This window comes from Triturus cristatus, chromosome 7 (assembly GCF_964204655.1).
Source record: "Triturus cristatus chromosome 7, aTriCri1.1, whole genome shotgun sequence".
In the NCBI taxonomy this organism is placed as follows: domain Eukaryota; kingdom Metazoa; phylum Chordata; class Amphibia; order Caudata; family Salamandridae; genus Triturus; species Triturus cristatus.
In genome coordinates, this window is record NC_140590.1 from 219,903,566 (window position 1) to 219,929,405 (window position 25,840).

A 25,840-nucleotide genomic window follows, 5' to 3' on the forward strand; every position below is an offset into this window, starting at 1 on the left:
CTACCACTACAGCTACTTTTGATTATAATAATGATAATATTAATTATGATGACAATAAAAATACCATTTTGCATAGTGTGTAATACGAGAGCAGTGTCCTTGGAGCACGGTATACACATCACAGATGTTTCTGTGTTTCTCATGCCTTAGGAAGCAATACATAAAACAGGGATGTGGAAACATTGACTCACTGGTTCCTACAACCAGCAGTACAATTCACTGGAGTGTTCCCTTCAATAAAAGTTCCTATTGCAAAGAGGACAGAATGTGTTCCCAGTCCTATTTAAAGGTTAGAGCTGTGTCAATGATGTAGAAAACAGCGGACTATTTTATTAATCAGCCAAACACATAACTATGGTAATACAGGGATAAAGACGAATATTTTATTCTGATTTAGTCAGATGGATCAAGAAACATATGTAACAGAATATTATATGTCTCACCATTGCTCCATTTTCCAAAATAGTTTTTAAAAAAATAGGGATTACAGTGATGAAATGAAAGGTAAATCTGTGGTGAAAGTATCAGAAATAACGGATTTTCATTTACAGAAGGAAACATTTCATTAAGAAGGGGTTTTTTTCTATTTGGAAGATGAAGGCAGATTTTGCCCACATTTGTGCTTGTTTTATTATAATATGTGGCTAAGTGGCAATTATAGGTAAGCTATGAGCAGGCGGTGTGGATTTGCTCAAGTCTAAAGATGGGGCAAAGAAATACATTTGTTCCCCACATAAGTCAAATTGCATGTGTTTCAGAAAATGAGGACAGCAATGTAATATCAGGGTCTATCTTGCACGGGTTGGGGTCCTTATAATTTCAGTATCGAAACCTTAACTGGCCTACACTGACCTGGGGTAACTAAAAGGCACAATGAGGAGTAAAATCAATAAATAACAAATGTTTTTTTGACATACCACATCCAATGAGACTCCTCCAGGGCTGGATGACATTGCCACGACTCTGGCAATGATGGGCATAATTTTTCACAATTTCACATAGTGTCTGCTGATCGCCGTCGGTGCCACACATGTCATAGACACAGTTCTTGAAGTAGATCTCGGTGTCAGCATTGATACTGTCTTTAAAGGGACCGTTTGGATCTTTCATGATTCCACAGTGGCTCTGGTTGCTGAACTGGGACACCATGTCCTCACCACACACTGGTGGATTGTCAGTGTCTATGCAGTTGAAAGCAGAGTCCTCGTCTTCTTCCTTCCAGCTATTTCCAAAGGTGACTACACTCTCCACCAGAGATCCATCAGGAACCCTCAAGTCATCACTCTTGTTCCCATTGAAGTTTCCACAAAGGCCAGCAAGAGATCCAGAGTATGCTGCAGGCACCTGCACAGCTACGTGATGCCACCAGTCATAGGACACTACAAGGCCAAAGTCTGTCTGGACGACTGCGGAGGAGCCACTGTAATACACCTGGATCTTCCCAGATTGACTGGAAACTGGGAGAATATTTTGGAAGCCATTGATCTGTAATAATTATACATAGTTTTCATTAAAATATGGGCATTGCACCTAATGTTGCTCTTTGTAATTTCTTTCTCCATGCCTCACATTTGATTTTCATTTGCTCTGCATAGACACACTCTTAATCGCGATAGATTAATCATATTTGAAGTCATAAAAATTACCAGATGTAGACATTTGTACATCATAATAGACAACTTCACGTAACTTCTACCGCCCAGGTCCTGTCATTATGATTTGTCACCCACACAAGATATCTACTGTACTCATCCTCATTCACTTTACTTCCACTAACTGGCATACACATTTGTTCTACTGGCTCTTATTTTGTCTAGAAACGAGTTTGTCACTTTTTAGAGTCTCTCACAAAAATGGGTAATTTATTTATGCGGGGATAATTTGAGTTGCAGTGTGGCTGTTGAGTGGCATAAAATGAATGAATAAGACATGCCTACGCAAAGTGGTGCATCTTCATGTATCTATTAGTGATGGAAGTTCAATCTCTTATTTTCCTCATATCAACGTGGCTGTCGCTTGCAGTACCCAACTAATGCCATTAGTGAGCGCCCATCATGCTTGTTATCGGATCCTCAGCATTGTATTTATGAGGTCAGGCTCGCAATCTTGAGTGCAATTAAAGATTTTGCATAAAAGTGAGTTGCCTGGTGTTTGCTATATATAAAGCAGTATACCTCCGTGTACAACATATGGCTCTTTGGCACTCTGGGCATTCCCCGTGGCATTTTATTGTTTGCAATAAATGTCCAGTATGCAAATAAGTGCAGAAGTGATGCTATACTTTACCTCTTCAAGAAGCAATCAAGCTTCACGGCTTGTACCTCTGGAATTGACTCATGCACTACACATATTTTATTCATTTCTTTTTTCAGTATACTAAACGTGTTAAAAACGCCTCAAATCCATCTCCACTATAGCTCTATACATTTATTGTTATTCCCCATTCTTGCTACTTGTTTATTTGTTCTCCTAATGGCTGCTTAGACCTGTCATTAACAAATAGATGCATCACAGTCTCTTGTAGATTAGGACAATTTCTGCATGTTAAAAGAAATCAGGTCTTTCATTACCTGAACATGGCCATATTCTCCACTTGCTATGGAAACCTGCTCCCCATAGACATTTACTTCCACTCTTCGCGTCCAGGCCACCACTGGTGATGATCGGTGCTCATTCTGTACTACGACGCTAAAGTCAATGAGAGAGCCGGTCTGGGAACTAGACTTGCTGAGGGTGTACTTGCAGGTGCCCTGGTAGTCGAAGGTGACTCCATCAAAGGTGCGGTAGTGAGGATCTCCAGAGGCCCAGCAGATTCCGCTGTCTACAGGGTAGCACTTCCGGATTCCATTCATGACCTTACATTCTTCTAGAGCGGCACATGTGTGGGCCTCACACACCATCTCTTGTGCATTACAGGTGCATTTCTGGCTGCAGGTATCTGTTAGGAAGACCTCATCTCCCAGGTTGTAGTAGACGCCATCCATGGTGCAGCCACACTGACTTACAGGGATACAGAGGCCAGAGTGAAGAGCAAACCCTTCATCACAGAAGCATCCGTCCACGCTCTCTGCGGCGCATGGGGCACTCTGATGGAGGTTGCGGCAGGTGGTTGGGCAGCCAGTTCCAAACAGTTCATAGTGGCTGTTCTCAGGGCAGTTGTCATCTATGAAGAACAAAACAAAGTAAACTTATCAATTTTAAATTAACTGGTTTGAAGATAGAGGTGGAATATCTTGTGAACAATATATTGCTTGCTGCTGAATTAAACCCTTCTCTGTATATTATGTAAACACTGTGGTTGGGACTATTGGGGTTTTAAATTCAAATTCAAATGCTTCTGAGAAACACAAATTAAACATCTGCATAACTGTTTGTGCAGGCTATTATTGTGAAAGGGATTAATGGAGTGGGGCAGCCCAGGTATTTAAAGCAGTGTAGAAGGGTGGTTGACTCACCACATTGCAGCTCCGCCCTCCAGTCTGGAATCACCAAGCTGTGAAGGTTACAGACCTCCTCGTAGGCCTGGACAGCTGTGCAGAGCATCCCCTTGTTGGTGCCGTAGAAGCAGAGATCATACACACAAGAGGCCACAAATGGTTCCGCGTCCTCGTGCCACTGGCACTCATCGAAGGGGCCTGATGGGCGGGTGATGATCCTGCACTGCGCCTCGATGGCTCCCAGATTAGTGCAGGTGGTGTCGTTGGAGATGGTCACACCTGTATCATCCGCACACCTGAGGAGAGAAGAGAGAATGAAACTCACATATAAGGAGTCTTTGACTTAATATGAATTGAATTTGTGTTAAAAACAAACAGAGGGAAGATGCCTCCTTGTCAATGATTGCCCTCAAACCACGACCATTGCTGTTTCACAAACACTGATCACGTCGCTCCTCTTACCCGACTCCTCCCTTCAGAAAGACACTTATAAGCTGAGATTGTTTCCATTTCCGGCTGTTTCTCAAGCTCAGAATGCGCAGCAGTACAGACTCCTTTAACGTTCAGTGTAAGATTTAGTGAGAATTGTACTACTCGTCTCTTCCCAAGTGAATGAGTCCAGCTGCGAAGAGTCCCAGCGGGGAGCAGGGCAGGCCATGTCTGTGTTTATAATACCCTCCTTTGGTGAAGACGGGGTGATGCTGGCACCCAATGCAGGGACCAATCAGAGTGTGTTTGGCATGCACAGCATCCAGTGGATGGCATCATGCCCGTAGTGCAGCGGTATGGGAAGCAGTAAAGCTAGGAGGCACAGATGGCACAGACTCATTCAAAAGCGGCCACCCTTGGAGTTACCCCTTTGGTCTGCCCCTTGCAGAGCATGGAAGGGTCCGCACCGAAGGGGGGCTTGTCCTGCACCCCTTGGCTAGGCAGGTCGTGGATGATGCTAGCGCTAGGGCTGTGTGCCTCTTAACTAGTGGCCACCGCCTTGCCGAGCCCCCTTTGGGCCCTGGTGGTTACTGAGGTGCACTGAACTCATGTTTTTTGTAAAGCACTTTTGGTGCTGAGAAGTTGACATCATTCATATTTCAGTGATTGCGGTTTCTGGTGCGGATCTCCGGGATGCCTCCATGTCCCATTGATAGGACCCAAATTCAATAATTTGTCCGATCTCTCCCCAGCGCCTGGAAGCACTTTCTGGATTACAGAGGGCTTTACACACCGGCTTCATTCATTCATTCATGCTTTTTATGAACATTTCATGAGCAGCTCCTACGGACCTTGCTGTATATTATTCACTATACATTTTACTGCCCCTGTATCATTCTCCATTTATTTCCTCTAAACTTCAATAGTGTCTCATTATATCATAAAACGTATATCTGACCTTGGTATATCGGTATTGTGGTCATTTTAATTTGACATATTTGGGACAAAAATATCACTTACCGTGCAAGGACAAGAAACAAATCATCAAACACTTCCTCGACCCACAGAATGCTGCATATATTTTAGTGTTTCTTTGCTGACAGTTGAGACGTAAAATGGCTCACCCTGCTGAACCGATGTCTGCTTTCCAGGAGTTCCCAAACTCTGCATCGCTGCGCGCAAGAGTTCCATCCGGCTTCGCCTTGTCGTCCTTGGGGTTTCCGTTGTAGTTGCCACACATCCCCCGCACTTGGTTCTTGTACTGGGGCCCAACTTGTACTGTGACTGTGTTTACCCCGTTGTACTGGATGCGGACCCCGAAGGCTGTGTCCACAGAGATGGCGCTCTTGGCCGCTGTGACGCTTCCAAGAGATCCCATCACGGCTGGGAGTCTGGTCTTGACTCCATTCATCTGAAAGACATAAAATATCCCTTTGACTGAGAACGATTTTTAAAAGCAACAAGAGCCAAATGTGAATCAATCGCGTTGTAACTACCGCAGTCTGCTGGCAAAATATCATGTAGTAGGTAATTAGAGTCAATTAATGGCAGGTGGCCTCAAATATTTCTTGGTTAACTCATTAAAGTGCCGACTCACGACTTTTCTAAAAACAGCTTCTGAATTGAACACTGAAAAGACTGCGAGGAGTTTTGGAATCAATAACAAGAGATCGATAGTTTCTTCTGGTCCCTCTGAAAGATGACACTAGTTATGCACTCACTGTGCATAGTGAGAGCACATGGCAGCGGTTACCAGAACTCACGGTACACTAAGACAGGATTCCTCTCGATTAAACTTCAGATTGACATTTGGTATGCCATGATGCCTTTTTGGAGCTACCTGAAATAAGTCAATATCGAAGAAGATTGCTAGTACATTTAATCAAAGTAATCAAAACCCCAATTTTTATAATCTTATCTAACTGTATAAGAACAAAGAATATGATTGTAAAAACACGAATCTTACAGTACTGCACTGGAGCACACTTTTCTGCATCCATATCATTTTCAACGCAAATATGGAATCAAATGTTTAAAAAGTGTCTTCCAGAGGCTGCATTTGCCTGTTTTAAGTGATTGTGACACAAACTTAAATAATTATAATACATATTTCCAATAACAATATTATGAGTAATGTTTGCTTTGGCCTTGACTGCTGTGTAAGTCTATTTTACTATGTCAATTTTAAAATTTGGATTGTTACACACCAAAAAAACACACTTTTCTTCAAAAATGTGGTCGAATTATGCTGTGAAGCTCTTGCATCTGGGGAGGGAGCTTTTAAACAGTGAATCAGGTGAACATGATTAGTAAGGAAACGTGAATAATTGATAATACAGACAAATTGTTGATCTCACCAGAGGAACTTTTCCTTGTTCAAAGACCAGCGTGGTGTTCCCATCAGAGCTGCTCAGCCAGACGGTGACGCGGTACACAAAAGACACTTTGGGGTTCTGGTAGCGTCTGTTCTCTGCCACCACCCGGTAGGAGAATCCTGAAGGAGCGATTGAGCCCTGGCTGATCTCGTAGGCACAGGTTCCCATGAAATTGGCTACAGTGCCATCAAAGGTGTGGTAGTGTGGGTCTCCCGTCACCGTGCAGATTGCCCAAGGGCTCTGGCACCCTAGCTTCCCATTCTTCACTGCACACTCCTGTTGCTGGGCACAACTGCTGCTAGCACAGCGGAAGTTACCAGTGGAGTCACAGCGGCACCTCTTGGAGCAGTCAGAGAGCCAGATGTATTCTCCAACCTGGGAGACAGAGGAAGGGGTTTATATGGAGAGGAAACTGAAGACAGAGTAATTCCATGCATGGATAACATGTAACAGAGAGGAAAGAGACAGGCAAGACACGACATCCTCAGACATAAGAACACAAAGATAGTATAGGCCAGAGTTACAGGACAGGACAGACATTCATGGATAAGACATGTAAAAAGAAGAGAAGCAGAGATTGGAGGGAGATAGATATATAGACAGACAGAAAGAAAGACAGACAGACAGACAGACAGACAGACAGACAGACAGACAGACAGACAGACAGACAGACAGACAGACAGACAGACAGATAGATAGATAGATAGATAGATAGATAGATAGATAGATAGATAGATAGATAGATAGATAGATAGATAGATAGATAGATAGATAGATAGATGGATGGATAGATAGATAGATAGATAGATAGATAGATGGATAGATAGATAGATAGATAGATAGACAGACAGATGATAGATAGATAGATAGATAGATAGATAGATAGATAGATAGATAGATAGATAGATAGATAGACAGACAGACATACAGATGATAGATAGATAGATAGATAGATAGATAGATAGATAGATAGATAGATAGATAGACAGACAGACAGACAGACAGACAGACAGACAACAGACAGACAGACAACAGACAGACAATGCTACATATGAAATTTGAAATTATTCATCTGCATCAAAATATACTGTTCACAAGAGCCCTCTAAAGTACTATATATAAATCAGATATATAATTACTAATTTCACCTAGCATATTAATAACAATATTTTACAAATGGTAGCAAACGATATTATTTGTTTATACGAGTATTTCTGTAGCTTGGATGAATTAATGGATGAAGCCGCATAGATGCAGATACAAAGAACAAGCACCCAAGCAAGTGGTTTAGTGTGGGCGACAAATGGGGCAAGTAGCACAAGGAGAACACAACAGCCTCGGCAATGTGGGCACACAGGGCGCACCTCAGGAGTACTAGCAGCCTCTCTGATGAATGACTGGTTGATACAATGGCTCCATCTTTAGCCAAAGAAAGGCGGAATGATGTCTGCAAAGTATTTTTCTTAAATTTTTCTTGGCTGATTGGACTTTCCCTCCCCAAAAGCAAGCTGGAGCCCAGGCAGACGTCTGAGTACCGGCTGGGCTAGGAAGAGGCCCAGAGGATGGAGCCTGTTCAGGTGAGAGGCTGCCCAGGCTTGCGAGTTTAGGGTGGAGGTGCCAGTTTGGGATTACCTCTAGGGCACTACCCCCTGCCCCTTTATGCAGACTCGCCTGGGGTTTGGACCAATAAGCAGAGGAAGGGCAATTTAGGTACGTTGATGCCCGGAGCTGCAGACAATAATGCTTAAATAAAGTGATAAAGTAAACATGTTTCTGAAAGTGAGAGGCAGTGCCATTGGATACAGATACAGATCCACTCCACCCTACCAGCAGGAGCGTTTCAAATAGAAACGTGTCCTATCTGTTATACACTGAGGGCACATGCATAAACTATGAATGAATGACTGAAAGAATAGGTCTTATGGAGCGCTACAGGTGTTCCAGTCAGGAGGACCCCGCGTTGGTTGTGTAGAGAGAAGTAAGAGGTTTCATGGAGTGTATGTGGCATGAACTTGGGTAGCTGGTGTTCTGCCTCCCACACTCAGTCACTCCTATTGGCATCTGAGACGACTACCAGTGCTAAAGAAGTTATACTCACGCTGTAGTACATCCCCTCGTGCTGACAGCCGCACTGCTCGGCTCTCACGCAGTTGTCCCCGCTTCTCTGGTACCCAGCATCACAGACGCAGCCCTCAGAGCATCGGGCATCACAGTGTGGGAGCAAAGAGGAGGAGACACAGGAGTCCTGACACCTCCGGTGGCAAAGTTCATAGTGGCTGTTGGTTGGGCAGTCCATGCCTTCAGAAAGCAAAGGGAATACATTGTCTGTTAGAATGCGCTAACAAACTTAGCAGTCAAAAAATGCTGCATGACAGACACTATTGGTTTCAGAGGACGAAAAGCACAACCTATCACATGACCAATGCAGACACCAACGTTTACCTATCACATGAGCAATGCAGACACCAACCTTTACCTATCACATAACCAATGCAGACAACCGCCTTTACCTATCACATGACCAATGCAGACACCAACCTTTACCTATATCATGAGCAATGCACACACCAACCTTTACCAATCACATGACCGACACATACACCAGCGCTTACCTATCACATGAGCAATGCAGACACCAACCTTTACTTATCATATAGCCAATGCAGACACTAGTCTTTACCTATCACATGACCAATGCAGACACCAGTCTTTACCAATCACATAAGCTGTGCATACACCAGTTTTTACTTATCACATAACCAAAGCAGACACCAGCCTTTACCTATCACGTAACCAATACATACACCGATATTTACCTGTCACATAACCACAGCAGACACCAGCCTTTACCTATCACGTAACCAAAGCAGACACTAGCCTTTACCTACCACATGACCTATGTCAACACCATCCTTTTTCACATGACCAATGCAGACACCAGTCTTTTCCTATCATGTCACCAAAGCACACACCAGCCTTTACCCATCACATAACCAGTGCAGACACCAGTCTTTACCTTTCACATAACCAAAGAAGACATCAGCGTTTACCTATCACATAACCAGTCAATACACCAGTCTTTTAGGCCATGGAACCCTCGGCACCATCGTCGCTCCATTTTGTTTTTCTCCTCATTTATCAAGGGCACGCACACGTCATGCCTCGTCAGGTGTTTATCCCTCCCCAAGCGCACTGCCCAAATTCTGTTAAACAAATGCAGCACTCCTATTTCTACTAGCAACAGTTGGTCGAACCAAAGACTCTGCCTCTCCGATGTTGTTGCTCAACGAATGCCTCTCGAATGTCTAGGTAGCAAATATTTATATTTACAAACACACACCGCGTCATCTTGCACCTTAATCTTCTAGATTACGCTCAGCTGCGGATTTTTGATTTCGGCTCAACGAAACGTTTTGTTTTTCACCACCTTGCCTCCCATAAGTATATTTTTATAATCAGCACTTTTTGACGTGGTGCTCGTCTTGCCCTTTATCTTTTGGCTGCGTCTGTAACTGGCTTCTTGGATATTCGCTGTTACTTCCCTGGCTCAATCATGTGCCGTATTCATAGTGGTTCCCTTGTGAATAAACAAGTCTGACAAGCGCACTCCAGGGAATATAGACACAAATAAACAATCATTGGCAAAGCCCGTCAACATACAGCTAAAAAACATTCACATTAACAATGCCAAAGGCTCATCGCTCTGCCATTGTCAAGACACATTGGCGTTGCAAATGCTTGTTGTTCATGCTACCCTTTCTTGTTACGCTCCCATCACTTCTCGTTCTTTCCTTCTCTAGCCTTCCTATCATCTGTCTCAGTTTTTTCTCAGCCGTTCCCCATTGCTCTACTACACTGCTAAGCACCACTTGTCAAATTAACTCCCCGTCATGTTATAGGTAAACAGAGATACAGACCCCCCGGCAGGCAGTCGTAAAAAGCAAACACAAAAAACAATAGATCGTGTCCCTTTTAAAAAAAAAAACTTGTAGAAGATGTAACACACTATGAGGCCCTTCAAATCCCTGAGCCTCGGTGCCAATGCACCAGCTGCTACACTCCAGAATTCACATCCGAAAGTTAGAGAGCCGAGCAAACAGAATGGCTCATAAAATACGAAGGGCCTCTTGGCGCTATGTTAGCCCAGGTTTCGAAAGACAAAATTGAAAGTACTGTAAAAAAAAAAATCTTCAATTTCAGATGGTGCTAATGTGTGTAGCTTCATACATATGCATTTGAAGCTGTCACTATATGTGAAACTAGAGTTATGGACGCCGGCCTGTACCACAGACTGCTTATAAGCAAAGTGGTGAATTTCTCATCCATTTTTGGCTAGAATTCAGAGGCATTCTACATACAGGTTTTACCAATAAAGCATTAATCAAATGTACATTGAACACACACATAATTTCATTATTGCCTAAAAGGTTTTCCTGTTCTTTTTTTCTCTGGCAGAGTTGATTCACTCCCTGAAAACGAAGAACTCCTTTACTCACCACAGAAGGAGTTGTTCCTCCAGCTGCGGATGGTCACGTTGGAATCCTGGCAGGCGGCTGCATAGGTTTGAACGAAATGGCACAGGACTGTGCTGTTCCCTTCAGTCAGGCAGTGGTCGTAGACGCAGTCAGAGTAGTAGTGATCTGGGTTGATCTTTGAGTGACAGGAGGAGAAGGGCCCTCTGGGGTCTTGGATGATCCAACAGGCTCTCTTGGAGGCCATCATCTTGTCAGCACTGCAGACTGGGCAGTCCCCTGAGCAGCCGTGGTCACAGCCACCGCTGACTTCAGAAACCCAGCTGGTACCAAAGGTGAAGGCGTTAGTAACGACAGTCCCACTTCGGGTGGTAAAGTCATCGGACACCACCCCGTTGAAGTTCCCACATAGACCACTGGTTTGGCCTCGGAATCGAGCAGGAAGTGTAACGAAGACGCTGTAGACCATGTCATAGTTGACTGTCAGGCCGAAGTCTGTTTTCAGCATCGTGTAGTCACCACTTTTATAGATGACGATTCTTCCACTGTTGATATTCACTGGCAGAGTCTGAATGATTCCATTGATCTGATGGAGAAAGTTACAGGAAGTGGCTCGTTATTAAAGGTGATGGTAGCTCTGGCCATAAAGAAAATTACCAAACAACTAACTTCTATTTTCTATCTTTTTGCTCCAGATAGGACGATTGTGATTTGTCTTTTCTAAAAGTGAATTGTTTCATGTTTTTTAGGTGTCTAAGAGATATTTCTATGATACTGAAGCTTTGATCGCTAAGTCCTTCACCTGCCCCAGGATTCACCACCACATGCTCATGTTTCTGCTGCGGTATGGATATCCTCGTCACAATAAATGTAACTGCACATTTATAACATTTACAGCTCAACATAAGCCTGCCCCAAATAGAATTATTGTCTTTACAAGTCACTTGTACAACTATTTCTGCCGTGATGAACGCATCAGCAATCCAGCAGGCAGTTATCTATTTTACATATATAATGTACCCTAAACTGTGCTCTTGCGAGAACAGGTGTTTCTTAATTCGATAAACCATACCATAACGAAGCTATACAAGCCTGGAAATAAACTAAAGAAAGAAAGATCGCAGGGAAGCATACTCAATATAAGTAGTTGGGGAAAAAAAAACACCCACATAAAAATGTCCTGAGAAATTCACAACAAACGTGAGCAAAGATATCTAAACCTATCGGAGCCAGAAACAAGAACTGTGTCTAAAGCAGCTGACCTATTCTTAGGTGCAGCTAACAGCCTCTCCTGGCCCGTGGTAAGTTAACCATCATTGTGAGTAAAAAAAAAACCTGATGAGAGACCGTATCCAACATAGCCATCTAACCACGTCAGCAACAGGAAGAAAAGAATCATTTTCCCTGACACAGAAAATTATGGGGTTATTCCACGTTTATGAAGTGGTTAGATTGATTCGTAGATCACATCTATCTATCTATCTATCTATCTATCTATCTATCTATCTATCTATCTATCTATCTATCTATCTATCTATCTATCTATCTATCTATCTATCTATCTATCTATCTATCTATCTATCTATCTATCTATCTATCTATCTCTATCTATATATATATATCTGGTGTGAATAAACTTTACACTTACCTGCAGACTACGGAGTGGCTCGTCATTCTTCCTAGGATTTATGGGAGAACTTCATTGCAATGTGTTAACGGTGGCGTCCGTTGACGAGCCCCGACCCGACAGGCTGGGCTTTCACGTTAACGCCACACCTTCATTTGGATTTCCGTGTGAGTGACGCCCGCCGATGCCGATTCTCGGAACCCTGTAAGGATCTACAGGCAACGAAGTGGATAACAACTGAAGTCCCGTGTTTTTCGTCCTGAACGAAGACGGACACCAGCGAAGACAAACGGCTTCAGGGTACGCCCTTTGCGAGACTTGAAACTAAGGGCGCGGTCTGCAGTAACCAACGCTTGCTCGGTGGAGCAAGCTAACGATTGGCACACCAAAAATGGCATCAGAATATTTAAAGGGCCGGGAGGCCTCAGCAAACAAGATTTTCAAGAAAAAATCGAATCAGGACTCGAGTCAGACTAACGTGGAAACCGGACATTTAACAACATGTCTGAATATCAAACAAAAGGGTAACGCGCTCGAAAAACTCAGGAAACGAGAAATAAGCAGATGGTGGGAAGCAACCTCACTGCAAAATTACATTGAGGTAAACAGGATCCCGAGAGGATTAAGAATTTTTACAATACCTACCTTAAATAACCCTAAACCACAACTGCTTAAAGATTGGATGAGCAACTCACATGAATGTTCAAAGAACATGTTGAACCTGTTGATTAAAAACGCATGGGAAGACCATGAAGATCTGATGACTCAAATACAGATTATACTGGACGATCTTGACAAAGAAAGTGACCAAGAAGAGGTTCGTAAAACATTGACAGCTATCGAAGAAAGAATGAAGAAATTTGAGTCGGACATTGTGAAACGAAAACAGAACAAGTTCGAACGCGATGAGCATGATTACATGATGGGAAGAATTCTCACGTTTGCGAGAAAATTTGACAAAGCAAGAAACGAACTTTCGAAGGAGAAAACTATGGGTAGAGCCGAAAAAACGCTCTATGCATCAACAACGGATTTAAGTTCGGATTTAGAGTCTGTGGACAGCAATGCATCAACTACACCAGAAGTGACTTCTTTTTCCGAGGAAATGCGCCTCATACAAATGAGTATGGAACATTCGGAAAGGGGGCGACCAAGAGGAAGAGGTCGAGGAGGCGCAACCAGAGCACAAAAAGGAGACAACGTCGAAGGAAAGAAGAGTTTGGTCAGCATGGGAACACGTGGGCAACTGACAAAGAAGCAGGCATGACTGACACAGCAGCAGCATTAACGGTAATGAACCTATTTAAGAGAGTTTTAACTGACATTGACAGAAATGTACTCAGCTTAGGTTTGTCTTTTTGTCCAGATAACCCTCTTGATTATGCACAAGTACGAATTGATTTGTATAAATTCATCAGAAAATTGAAACTATGTAAAATACATGCTAGCAATAAGAAAATGCAAACTGTCAACCGCTGTCTTGGGTTACCTAACACTATCACGAGTGAGGACAGTGCCCATAAAAATAATGACCTTGTACTCTTGAATACCTTATGTGATTTGGCTAATGATAACCCTGATCTGACACAGTCTCTCCCCTTGGACAACACTCCTTCAGACCTAGTGGATATAACCTTACATAGTGAGGCAGACACAGAACAGGATCACAAACACATTCATGCTGTGAAAACTGATTTTAGACCTAAGTCTAAGTATATCCCGCAGACGCCCAAAGATAATGTCGATGTTTTCCAGGATGCTGTGATCCATGATTTGAACAAACTCACATTGATGCACACACATAGGAGAAATGTCACAAAAAAGCAATGGGATGCGGTAATTGCTCTACAAAAAGATGAAAACATAGTGATCAAACCTTCCGATAAAGGGGGCAATGTGATCATTATGGATAGGGAAGCATACATTAGAGAAGCTAATAGACAACTCTCGGACAGTGTATGCTATGAGAGAGTAGACAAGGGCTATCTTGATAAACTGCAAAAAAGATACCATCAAATGGTAGACAAATGGACACAAGATGAGCTTCTGAATTGGGATGAAAGTAGGTTCTTGATTAACACCACACCGACGACACCCACCTTCTACCTATTACCCAAAGTACACAAAAACCCCGTGAATCCACCGGGACGTCCCATAGTTTCTTCAAAGAACAGTTTGTTCGAGAATACCTCAATATACATCGACCACTTTCTCTTCCCTTTTGTTAAAGATCTCAGCTCCTACGTCAGGGATACCAAAGATTTTCTCCAGAAAATTGAGAATCTCCACTGGGGACCCAATTGCTGGATGGTATGCCTTGACGTAGAAAGCCTTTATACAAGCATACGTCATAATGATGGGATAAGAGCCTGCCATGATTTCCTAAAAACTAGGAGCACACACCTGTCTAACCACACACACATGATTCTCCAAATGATAGAGATGTGTCTCACTGAGAATGTGTTTTTGTTTAATGGCAACCTGTATAAACAAACACAAGGTACTTCTATGGGCACTTGCTTCGCTCCCAGCTACGCGAATCTTACCGTGGGCTGGTGGGAGAAGCAAGTGCTCTGGAATGAAGATATGGACAAATGGACCCAAAAGATCAATCTATGGCTACGGTACATAGACGACATCTTTTTTATTTGGGAAGGAAGTGAGAGTGAACTTCTTACTTTCTACGACACTCTCAATGAGAACAGTATGAATTTAAAGTTTACGATGGTACATAGCCAACAGACCGTAAACTTTTTGGACATTAAACTCAGGGTCAGTAATAATATCTTGACAACCACTCTCTTCAGAAAAGAAACTTCTGGAAATAGCATTTTACATGCCACCAGCTGCCACCTCCCGAGTTTTAGGTGGAGTCTACCTTATGGGGAATTCCTCAGAGCAAAACGAAATTGCAGTACTGAGAGAGAATATCTTAACACCAAAGAAATGATGGTAAACAGACTGAGGGAGAGGGGCTACACTGGGAAAATGCTCATGAAAGGTACTAAAAAAGCAGACAATATCAGCAGAACAGAGGCCATTTTTAAAGCATCTACTAAACCAATTAACGCCCCAACTGATTTGACACCTATCAGATTTGTAACCACCTTTTCTTCACAAACTAATCAGTTGAAGAATATTTTGAAAAACAGGTGGGACATCTTAACACAGGATAAAATGCTATCAGCCAAAATTGGATCTTGCCCTTCTTTTTCCTTTAGAAAGTGTCCATCCCTGAAAGACATGCTGGTCAATAGCCATCTGAACCCCAAAAAAGGAACTTGGCTGGAACAAGGAAAGGGTTTTAAGCGATGCAAAAAATGCAAAGCTTGCAGCCATTCTGAAGATATGAAAGAAGTTGTACTACAAAGAACAGGCAAAGTGTGGAGGATCCCCAAACTGATCCACTGCAACACTGACCATGTAGTGTATGCCATCACATGCCCTTGCCCAAAATGGTATGTAGGGTCCACTACATTCCCAGTGAAAAAACGAATCTTGGAGCACTGGCGGGCTATAACGAATCAAGATCTAAGTTATAGCACTGCCAGGCACTTCAAGGAGCATCATTCCAGTGATTGGATGAAAGCAAAATTCTTCGCACTAGATAGTGTGCCCAAACACCCTAGAGGTGGGAATAGAATACAATCACTGAGGCGACTCGAATCTCGTTTTATTTTACAAACAGGCAGTCTATTTCCAATTGGTCTTAATAATGATGAGGAAATGTATTCACATTTGTAGATATTATCGTAGTATTGTTTGCTGAAAAAGGTTTGAGGGCAAATTTCATCTCCTCCTTGCTCTCCCCTTTCCTTCCCCCCCCCTTTTTTTTTATTCTGTTTCCCTCGCCACTGTAGTAACCAGTTTAAAATCTGAATTCTAATGACTGTTTACTCCTTTTTTACTCTTGATTGTATGGTTCTGTTCTCAATTGTATTGTTATGCTTTCTGAATGTACCCCATGGCCAGATACATACATGGGTTGTTTAGTGACAGTTTGGTTTTAATGTAATATACACTAACAATTGACTATTCCTTCTCTTTTCGTTTCTGCAGCCTGGGGCCTATGAATAGATGAATTCACCATCAATAGTCACCGATAGAATATGCTGGCTAAGTTCTTGGTATGCGCACATTGTTCACTTATTGGACTCGTATAGAGTTTTGGGGTACTATACCTATAGTTTGATGCTATTATTTCCAGTTGTGGCCTTCTTTAAATAAATATTAGGCTCAAGCACTCCCTGGTACTATACCAGTAGCGTTAATATTTAAATTTTGGACTTATTGATTTTGGACATTTATATATGTGACCACATCTTTGGGAATCCTTCTACCTACCACTGCGCGTACTTAACTATATAACCCAACTGCAGGAATTTCGATATTATTCCATGTATCAACAACTTATATGTGAAAAACTAAACATCGACTGTCACGATCAACATTATATCAAGTATATGCAATAATGTTTATAACAATTTGTAAATTGGCCGCCTAACATGTAAACCAAAGGGAAAGCATTAATATATCAATAAGTAATTTGTTTTCAATCACGAAATTATTGTGTGAAAAGAAAGACTGATATTAAGTCTGTTTTTACTTTTACTCTTGTTTGTGCAGGCTGCGACGTGCCCGGAACCAATGACAATATATACTTCCTGGTTCAGGAGCGAGGTCATGTGACCAAGGCTGCGTGTCAGCCGAAACAGTCTGGTGTGAATAAACTTTACACTTACCTGCAGACTACGGAGTGGCTCGTCATTCTTCCTAGGATTTATGGGAGAACTTCATTGCAATATATATATATATATATATATATATATATATATATATATATGCTTCAATCCCTTCTTGGCGAGGAGATCCATAACCAGCTACACCAATGGAGGTGGAATTCACAGTTTTATTATTATGCGGCACAAACAAAAGAAGATGCGTTTCGACCTACATCGGTCCTGGTGTGCATATATATATATATTCACTTAAAAAACCATAGGTTTCACACATGTTATAGTTAGGTGGACATTTCACTCGTAAAAAACCAATGAAATTCCCCCGTTATAGTTAGTTCAGATAACTATAACTCGCGCGCCCGCAATCCTGCTCATGACGTCACATATTACATCACTCATGACATGCTCAGTGGCATCACTCATGACATCACTGATGACATCATCCTTGTGATAGAGTGGCGGTCGCGCGAGTTATAGTTATCTGAACTAACTATAACGGGGGAATTTCATTGGTTTTTTACGAGTGAAATGTTCACCTAACTATAACAAGTGTGAAACCTATGGTTTTTTAAGTGAATTTGCAAGGTTTTTTAAATGCTAATTCCTAACTATAACGTGTGTGAAACCTATGGTTTTTTCAGTGAATTTGTACGGTTTTTAAATGCTAAGTTATGTATGTATTAATATTTTTTTTATATATTTATTTTACAATAAACTACGTTTAAATTTTTTTTTTTTTATGGTTTTTCACCATGCGCGCATGGTGCGCGCACCCCCGCGATTTAAAAAAAAGAAAATTAAAATGTTTTTTTCTGCCTTCGGAGTCCTTCAGGGACCCCCTGACAAAGGCTAGGGGGTCAGGAACTCTCTACCCTACCCCCTTTTCACGTTCACCACCTTCCTTATTCACTCTCGCACTGAAAACAAACAAAATGGCGGTCGACACTTCCTGATTTCGACCGATTCGAACGTTGACTGACATGTAACCACCAATCAGAATTACACTCGCGCACGTTAGGGTGCGCGGCTATAGATATGTATGTGCTTTAACTGCAATTTTCTCAGGAACTACTGAACAGATTGACTCCATATATGCAAAAGGCACATCCCTGACCTGAGGACTACCTCTCTGCCAAATTTCAAGTAATTCTGTTCAGCCGTTCAGGCTGTACCTTCGACTAAAGATCCTATGGGAAAATGCATGGAGAAAATGCGTTTTGGGACCCCCTTTTTTCTCGGCCCCCGCTTGACGAATCCCCCCGAGACTTTCAGGGTAGGAGCTGAGCGGAGTGCCCAATTAGTATTGAAAATTTCGCGAAGATTCGTCAACCGGCACCAAAGTTATTCAAAATAGAATTTTGAGATTTCCTATGGAAACACGGTCCAACTATAACTATCTACTGGCAGCCGCCAGTAGATAATATATCTATATATATCTATATATCTATCTATGTATATATTCACTGAAAAAACCATAGGTTTCACACACGTTATAGTTAGGAATTAGCATTTAAAAAACCTTGCAAATTCATTGAAAAAACCATAGGTTTCACACAAGTTATAGTTAGCTGTACATTTCACTCGTAAAACAATGAAATTCCCCCGTTATAGTTAGTGCAGGCAACTATAACTCACGCGACCGCAATCCTCTGCTGATGCTAATACTGTATTTAGACACTTATTTGCCCATGTCTTCTTCCATTAAATTTTAGCTATACATATATTACAAATATTTTTTTTTCATAAAGACACATATGTCATCAGCAGAGGATTGCGGTCGCGTGAGTTATAGTTGCCTGCACTAACTATAACGGGGGAATTTCATTGGTTTTTTACGAGTGAAATGTACAGCTAACTATAACTTGTGTGAAACCTATGGTTTTTTCAATGAATTTGCAAGGTTTTTTAAATGCTAATTCCTAACTATAACGTGTGTGAAACCTATGGTTTTTTCAGTGAATTTGTACATTTTTTTAAATGCTAAGTTACTTTACGCCATTCGTGGCGTGCGCGCCCAGTTAACGCAGTTCGTTCCGTGCGCGCACGGTGCGCTTCACGCACCGTGCGCGCACAGTGAGCACGCGCACCGCGCGCCCACTTTACGCAGTTAGTGCCGTGCACGCACGGTGGTCACGCGGTGCGCTGCGCGCACCGCGTGCCCACGTTACGCGGGATGGGCCATGTACGCACGATGCGCTTCGCGCACCGTGCGCACATGGGGGACATATTATGCGCTTCGTTGTGAAAGTTATTCATTTGTACTTTCCGTTAAGACATTTGCCATGCCCAATTGGTGCCCTACGGGCACCATTTGCACACGGGGTGGGGAAAGTGTGGATAATTTTTTTTTTTTTTTAATTTTTAACCGTACGCGTAAGCGTAATCGGCGATTTTTCGAAAAAATATAAATTTGTTTTTTTGGCCTTGGGGGTTGTTTGGGGACACATATATGTATGCTGGGTGGTTAAGAACTGAATATACTCCCCCTGTAGATGTTTTTTGTCTTGGTTTTTGCAGCCCCCCTCAGAGTGCGAGAGAGAAAATGGCGGCCGCCGCTTACTGGTTTTGACCGATTCGAATGTTTACTTAGATCGAACAGCCAATCAGAATCGCGCTCGCGCACGTCACCGTACGCGTACGGTAAGCGCACCGTAAGCGCACCGTAAGCTGGCTCAGATATATATATTGATTTAAAGGCTATTTTCTCAGAATCTACTGAACAGATTTACACCAAACCTACAAAAGGCACTTCCTTGACCTGTAGACTACCTCTCTGCCAAATTTCAAGGAACTCTGTTCAGCCGTTCGGGCTGTAGCTGTGTCTAAAGGTCCTATGGAAAAATGCATGGGAAAAATGCGTTTTGGGACCCCCCTTTTATCTCAGACCCCGCTTGACGAATCCCCCCGAGACTTTCAGGGTAGGAGCGGAGCGTAGCGCCCCACCTATTTTGAAAATTTGGCGAGGATTCGTCGACCGGCGCCAAAGTTATTCAAAATAGAATGTTGCGGTTTTCCTATGGAAACAGGGTCCTAACTATAACTACCTACTGGCGACCGCCAGTAGCTAATGTATATATATATATATAGATAGATATATAGATATATATATATATAGATCGATGTATATATATATATATATAAAATATCAGTGCTTTAATTAACACTGTTTCCTGCTCAGAAAACATGGTTAAGTTATTGATAACGAAGTATGCGTGAAGTTGGTATACATTAGGATTACTTCTTTTAGACTATCACTTACCTCAACTGTGCCACGCTTTCCACTCTGGAGATGTATCTGGGTCTGATACACAGAAACGAAGACCTCCTTGGTCACCGCCACCTGCAGGCCTTGCAACCTTTCATTCTTCACCTCCACTCTGAAGAAGGGCAGAGAACCATTGGAACCTTGAACTTCAGACAGGACGTACTTGCAGGTGCCCTGGAAATCAAACCTTCTCCCATCGAAGCTGGTGTAATGAGGGTCTCCTGAGGCCCGGCAGATACCATCAGGCAGAACGTGGCAGCCATATACGCCTTTCACAGTGGTGCAAGTCTCACCATTGGTACAAGATGAAAGTGAACACTGGACAGTCCTGGTGGAGCCATCACACCGGCACAAAGTCTGGCAGTTGTCCTGTTTCCAGAAAGTGTCTCCTGCTCTGTAGTATTTCCCATTTTCTGTGCAGCCGCACTGATTCTGCTGCACACAGTCTGTGCCACTTAGAACAAACCCATTCTCACACTGGCATCCTTCCTTGCACTGACCGCGGCAGACGGTTGAGGCATTGGCACACGTAGCAGGGCAAGAAGATCCACATAACTCGTAGATCTGATTACTGGGACATGTAATGCCTGTAAAATACAAATGCCATTAAATTGAGACGTACATGGATACTTGGTGCTTATCATTGTACAGTCAGAAAAACTGTACAAAATAATTACAATAAGAAATACAACATATTGCTAACACCGCTACTATTGCTACTGTCACTCCTACCACTACAGCTACTTTTGATTATAATAATGATAATATTAATTATGATGACAATAAAAATACCATTTTGCATAGTGTGTAATACGAGAGCAGTGTCCTTGGAGCACGGTATACACATCACAGATGTTTCTGTGTTTCTCATGCCTTAGGAAGCAATACATAAAACAGGGATGTGGAAACATTGACTCACTGGTTCCTACAACCAGCAGTACAATTCACTGGAGTGTTCCCTTCAATAACAGTTCCTATTGCAAAGAGGGCAGAATGTGTTCCCAGTCCTATTTAAAGGTTAGAGCTGTGTTAATGATGTAGAAAACAGCGGACTATTTTATTAATCAGCCAAACACATAACTATGGTAATACAGGGATAAAGACGAATATTTTATTCTGATTTAGTCAGATGGATCAAGAAACATATGTAACAGAATATTATATGTCTCACCATCGGTTCATTTTCCAAAATATTTAACAAAAATAAGGATTACAGTGATGAAATGAAAGGTAAATCTATGGTGAAAGTATCACATATAACGGATTTTCACTTACATTAGGAAACATTTAATTAAGAAGGGTTTTTTTTCTATTTGGAAGATGAAGGCAGATTATACCCACCTTTGTGCTTGTTTTATTATAATATGTGGTTTAGTGGCAATTATAGGTAAGCTATGAGCAGCAGGTGTGGATTTACTCATGTCTAAAGATGGGGCCCTGAAATGCATTTGTTCCCCATGTAAAGTCAAATTTCATGTGTTTCAGAAAATCAGGACAGTAATGTAATATTAGGGTCTATCTTGCACGGGTAGGGGTCCACATCATTACAGATTCAAAACTGTAACTCACCTACACTGACCTGGGGTAACTAAAAGGCACAATGAGGAGTAAAATCAATAAATAACAAATGTTTTTTTGACATACCACATCCAATGAGACTCCTCCAGGGCTGGATGACATTGCCACGACTCTGGCAATGATGGGCATAATTTTTCACAATTTCACATAGTGTCTGCTGATCGCCGTCGGTTCCACACATGTCATAGACACAGTTCTTGAAGTAGATCTCGGTGTCAGCATTGATGCTGTCTTTAAAGGGACCGTTTGGATCTTTCATGATTCCACAGTGGCTCTGGTTGCTGAACTGAGACACCATGTCCTCACCACACACTGGTGGATTGTCAGTGTCTATGCAGTCGAAAGCAGAGTCCTCGTCTTCTTCCTTCCAGCTATTTCCAAAGGTGACTACACTCTCCACCAGAGATCCATCAGGAACCCTCAAGTCATCACTCTTGTTCCCATTGAAGTTTCCACAAAGGCCAGCAAGAGATCCAGAGTATGCTGCAGGCACCTGCACAGCTACGTGATGCCACCAGTCATAGGACACTACAAGGCCAAAGTCTGTCTGGACGACTGCGGAGGAGCCACTGTAATACACCTGGATCTTCCCAGATTGACTGGAAACTGGGAGAATATGTTGGAAGCCATTGATCTGTAATAATTATACATAGTTTTCATTAAAATATATGTGGGGCACCTAATGGTTCTCTTTGTACTTTCTTTCTCCATGCCTCACATTTTATTTTCATTTGCTCTGCATAGACACACTCTTAATCGCGATAGATTAATCATATTTGAAGTCATAAAAATGACCTGATGAAGACATTTGTACATCATAATAGACAACTTCACGTAACTTCTACCGCCCAGGTCCTATCATTATGATTTGTCACCCACACAAGATATCTACTGTACTCATCCTCATTCAATTTACTTCCACTAACTGGCATACACATTTGTTCTACTGGCTCTTATTTTGTTTAGAAACTAGTTTGTCACTTTTTAGAGTCTCTCACAAAAATGGTTAATTTATTTATGCGGGGATAATTTGAGTTGCAGTATGGCTGTTGAGTGGCATAAAATGAATGAATAAGACATGCCTACGCAAAGTGGTGCATCATGTATCTATTAGTGATGGAAGCTCAATCTTTTATTTTCCTCATATCAACGTGGCTGTCGCTTGGAGTACCCAACCAATGCCATTAGTGAGCGCCCATCATGCTTGTTACCGGATCCTCAGCATTGTATTTATGAGGTCAGGCTCGCAATCTTAAGTGCAATTAAAGATTTTGCAAAAAGTGAGTTGCCTGGTGTTTGCTATTTATAAAGAAGTATACCTCCTTGTTCAACATATGGCTTTTGGCACTCTGGGCATTCCCCGTGACATTTTATTGTTTGCAATAATTATCCAGTATGCAAATGAATGCAGAAGTGATGCTGTGCTTTACCTCTTCAAGAAGCAATCAAGCTTCAAGGCTTGTACCTCTGGAATTGCCTCACACACTACATATATTTCATTATTTTCATTTTCAGTATACTAAACGTCTTTTAAAAAGCTTCAAAACCAACTCCACTATTAGCTCTATACATTAATTGTTATTCCACATTCTTGCTAATGGCTGCTTAGACCTGTCATTAACAAATAGATGCATCACATTCTCTTGTAGATTAGGACAATTGCTGCATGTTAAAAGAAATCTGGTCTTTCATTACCTGAACATGGCCATATTCTCCACTTGCTATGGAAACCTGCTCCCCATAGACATTTACTTCCACTCTTCGCGTCCAGGCCACCACTGGTGATGATCGGTGCTCATTCTGTACTACGACGCTAAAGTCAATGAGAGAGCCGGTCTGGGAACTAGACTTGCTGAGGGTGTACTTGCAGGTGCCCTGGTAGTCGAAGGTGACTCCATCAAAGGTGCGGTAGTGAGGATCTCCAGAGGCCCAGCAGATTCCGCTGTCTACAGGGTAGCACTTCCGGATTCCATTCATGACCTTACATTCTTCTAGGGCAGCACATGTGTGGGCTTCACACACCATCTCTTGTGCATTACAGGTGCATTTCTGGCTGCAGGTATCTGTTAGGAAGACCTCATCTCCCAGGTTGTAGTAGACGCCATCCATGGTGCAGCCACACTGACTTACAGGGATACAGAGGCCAGAGTGAAGAGCAAACCCTTCATCACAGAAGCATCCGTCCACGCTCTCTGCCGTGCATGCGACAGTTTGATGAAGGTTGCGGCAGGTGGTTGGGCAGCCAGTTCCAAACAGTTCATAGTGGCTGTTCTCAGGGCAGTTGTCATCTATGAAGAACAAAACAAAGTAAACTTATCAATTTTAAATTAACTGGTTTCAAGATATAGGTGGAATATCTTGTGAACAATATATTGCTTGCTGCTGAATTAAACCCTTCTCTATATATTATGTAAACACTGTGCTTGTGGCTATTGGATTTTTAAAGTCTAATTCAAATGCTTCTGAGACACACAAATTAAATATGTCCATAACTGTTTGTGCAGGCTATTATTGTGAAAGGGATTAATGGAGTGGGGCAGCCCAGGTATTTAAAGCAGTGTAGAAGGGTGGTTGACTCACCACATTGCAGCTCCGCCCTCCAGTCTGGAATCACCAAGCTGTGAAGGTTACAGACCTCCTCGTAGGCCTGGACAGCTGTGCAGAGCATCCCCTTGTTGGTGCCGTAGAAGCAGAGATCATACACACAAGAGGCCACAAATGGTTCCGCGTCCTCGTGCCACTGGCACTCATCGAAGGGGCCTGATGGGCGGGTGATGATCCTGCACTGCGCCTCAACGGCTCCCAGATTAGTGCAGGTGGTGTCGTTGGAGATGGTCACACCTGTATCATCCGCACACCTGAGGAGAGAAGAGAGAATGAAACTCACATATAAGGAGTCTTTGACTTAATATGAATTGAATTTGTGTTAAAAACAAACAGAGGGAAGATGCCTCCTTGTCAATGATTGCCCTCAAACCACGACCATTGCTGTTTCACAAACACTGATCACGTCGCTCCTCTTACCCCACTCCTCCCTTCAGAAAGACACTTATAAGCTGAGATTGTTTCCATTTCCGGCTGTTTCTCAAGCTCAGAATGCGCAGCAGTACAGACTCCTTTAACGTTCAGTGTAAGATTCAGTGAGAATTGTACTACTCGTCTCTTCCCAAGTGAATGAGTCCAGCTGCGAAGAGTCCCAGCGAGGAGCAGGGCAGGCCATGTCTGTGCTTATAATACCCTCCTTTGGTGAAGACGGGGTGATGCTGGCACACAATGCAGGGACCAATCAGAGTGTGTGTGGCATGCACAGCATCCAGTGGATGGCATCATGCCCGTAGTGCAGCGGTATGGGAAGCAGTAAAGCTAGGAGGCACAGATGGCACAGACTCATTCAAAAGCGGCCACCCTTGGAGTTACCCCTTTGGTCTGCCCCTTGCAGAGCATGGAAGGGTCCGCACCGAAGGGGGGCTTGTCCTGCACCCCTTGGCTAGGCAGGTCGTGGATGATGCTAGCGCTAGGGCTGTGTGCCTCTTAACTAGTGGCCACCGCCTTGCCGAGCCCCCTTTGGGCCCTGGTGGTTACTGAGGTGCACTGAACTCATGTTTTTTGTAAAGCACTTTTGGTGCTGAGAAGTTGACATCATTCATATTTCAGTGATTGCGGTTTCTGGTGCGGATCTCCGGGATGCCTCCATGTCCCATTGATAGGACCCAAATTCAATAATTTCTCCGATCTCTCCCCAGCGCCTGGAAGCACTTTCTGGATTACAGAGGGCTTTACACACCGGCTTCATTCATTCATTCATGCTTTTTATGAACATTTCATGAGCAGCTCCTACTGACCTTGCTGTATATTATTCACTATACATTTCACTGCCCCCTGTATCATCCTCCATTTATTTCCTCTAAACTTCAATAG

General features: G+C 42.7%; 1 protein-coding gene across 1 annotated transcript in view; it reads right to left on the reverse strand.

Annotated features, from left to right (window-relative positions):
- The window catches only part of LOC146809262 (uncharacterized), a 270,600-nt gene that overhangs the window by 116,344 nt on the left and 128,416 nt on the right, over positions 1 to 25,840 (reverse strand). Inside the window, exons 47-57 of the mRNA XM_085614851.1 lie at positions 24,503 to 24,780; positions 23,618 to 24,210; positions 21,989 to 22,556; positions 20,339 to 20,931; positions 10,738 to 11,299; positions 8,340 to 8,539; positions 6,224 to 6,616; positions 4,991 to 5,277; positions 3,456 to 3,733; positions 2,571 to 3,163; positions 918 to 1,485 (exon numbers count right to left, since the gene is read on the reverse strand). Of these exons, the coding sequence (XP_085470977.1) occupies positions 918 to 1,485; positions 2,571 to 3,163; positions 3,456 to 3,733; positions 4,991 to 5,277; positions 6,224 to 6,616; positions 8,340 to 8,539; positions 10,738 to 11,299; positions 20,339 to 20,931; positions 21,989 to 22,556; positions 23,618 to 24,210; positions 24,503 to 24,780 (4,913 nt within the window). The remainder of the gene's footprint in view (positions 1 to 917; positions 1,486 to 2,570; positions 3,164 to 3,455; positions 3,734 to 4,990; positions 5,278 to 6,223; positions 6,617 to 8,339; positions 8,540 to 10,737; positions 11,300 to 20,338; positions 20,932 to 21,988; positions 22,557 to 23,617; positions 24,211 to 24,502; positions 24,781 to 25,840) is intronic.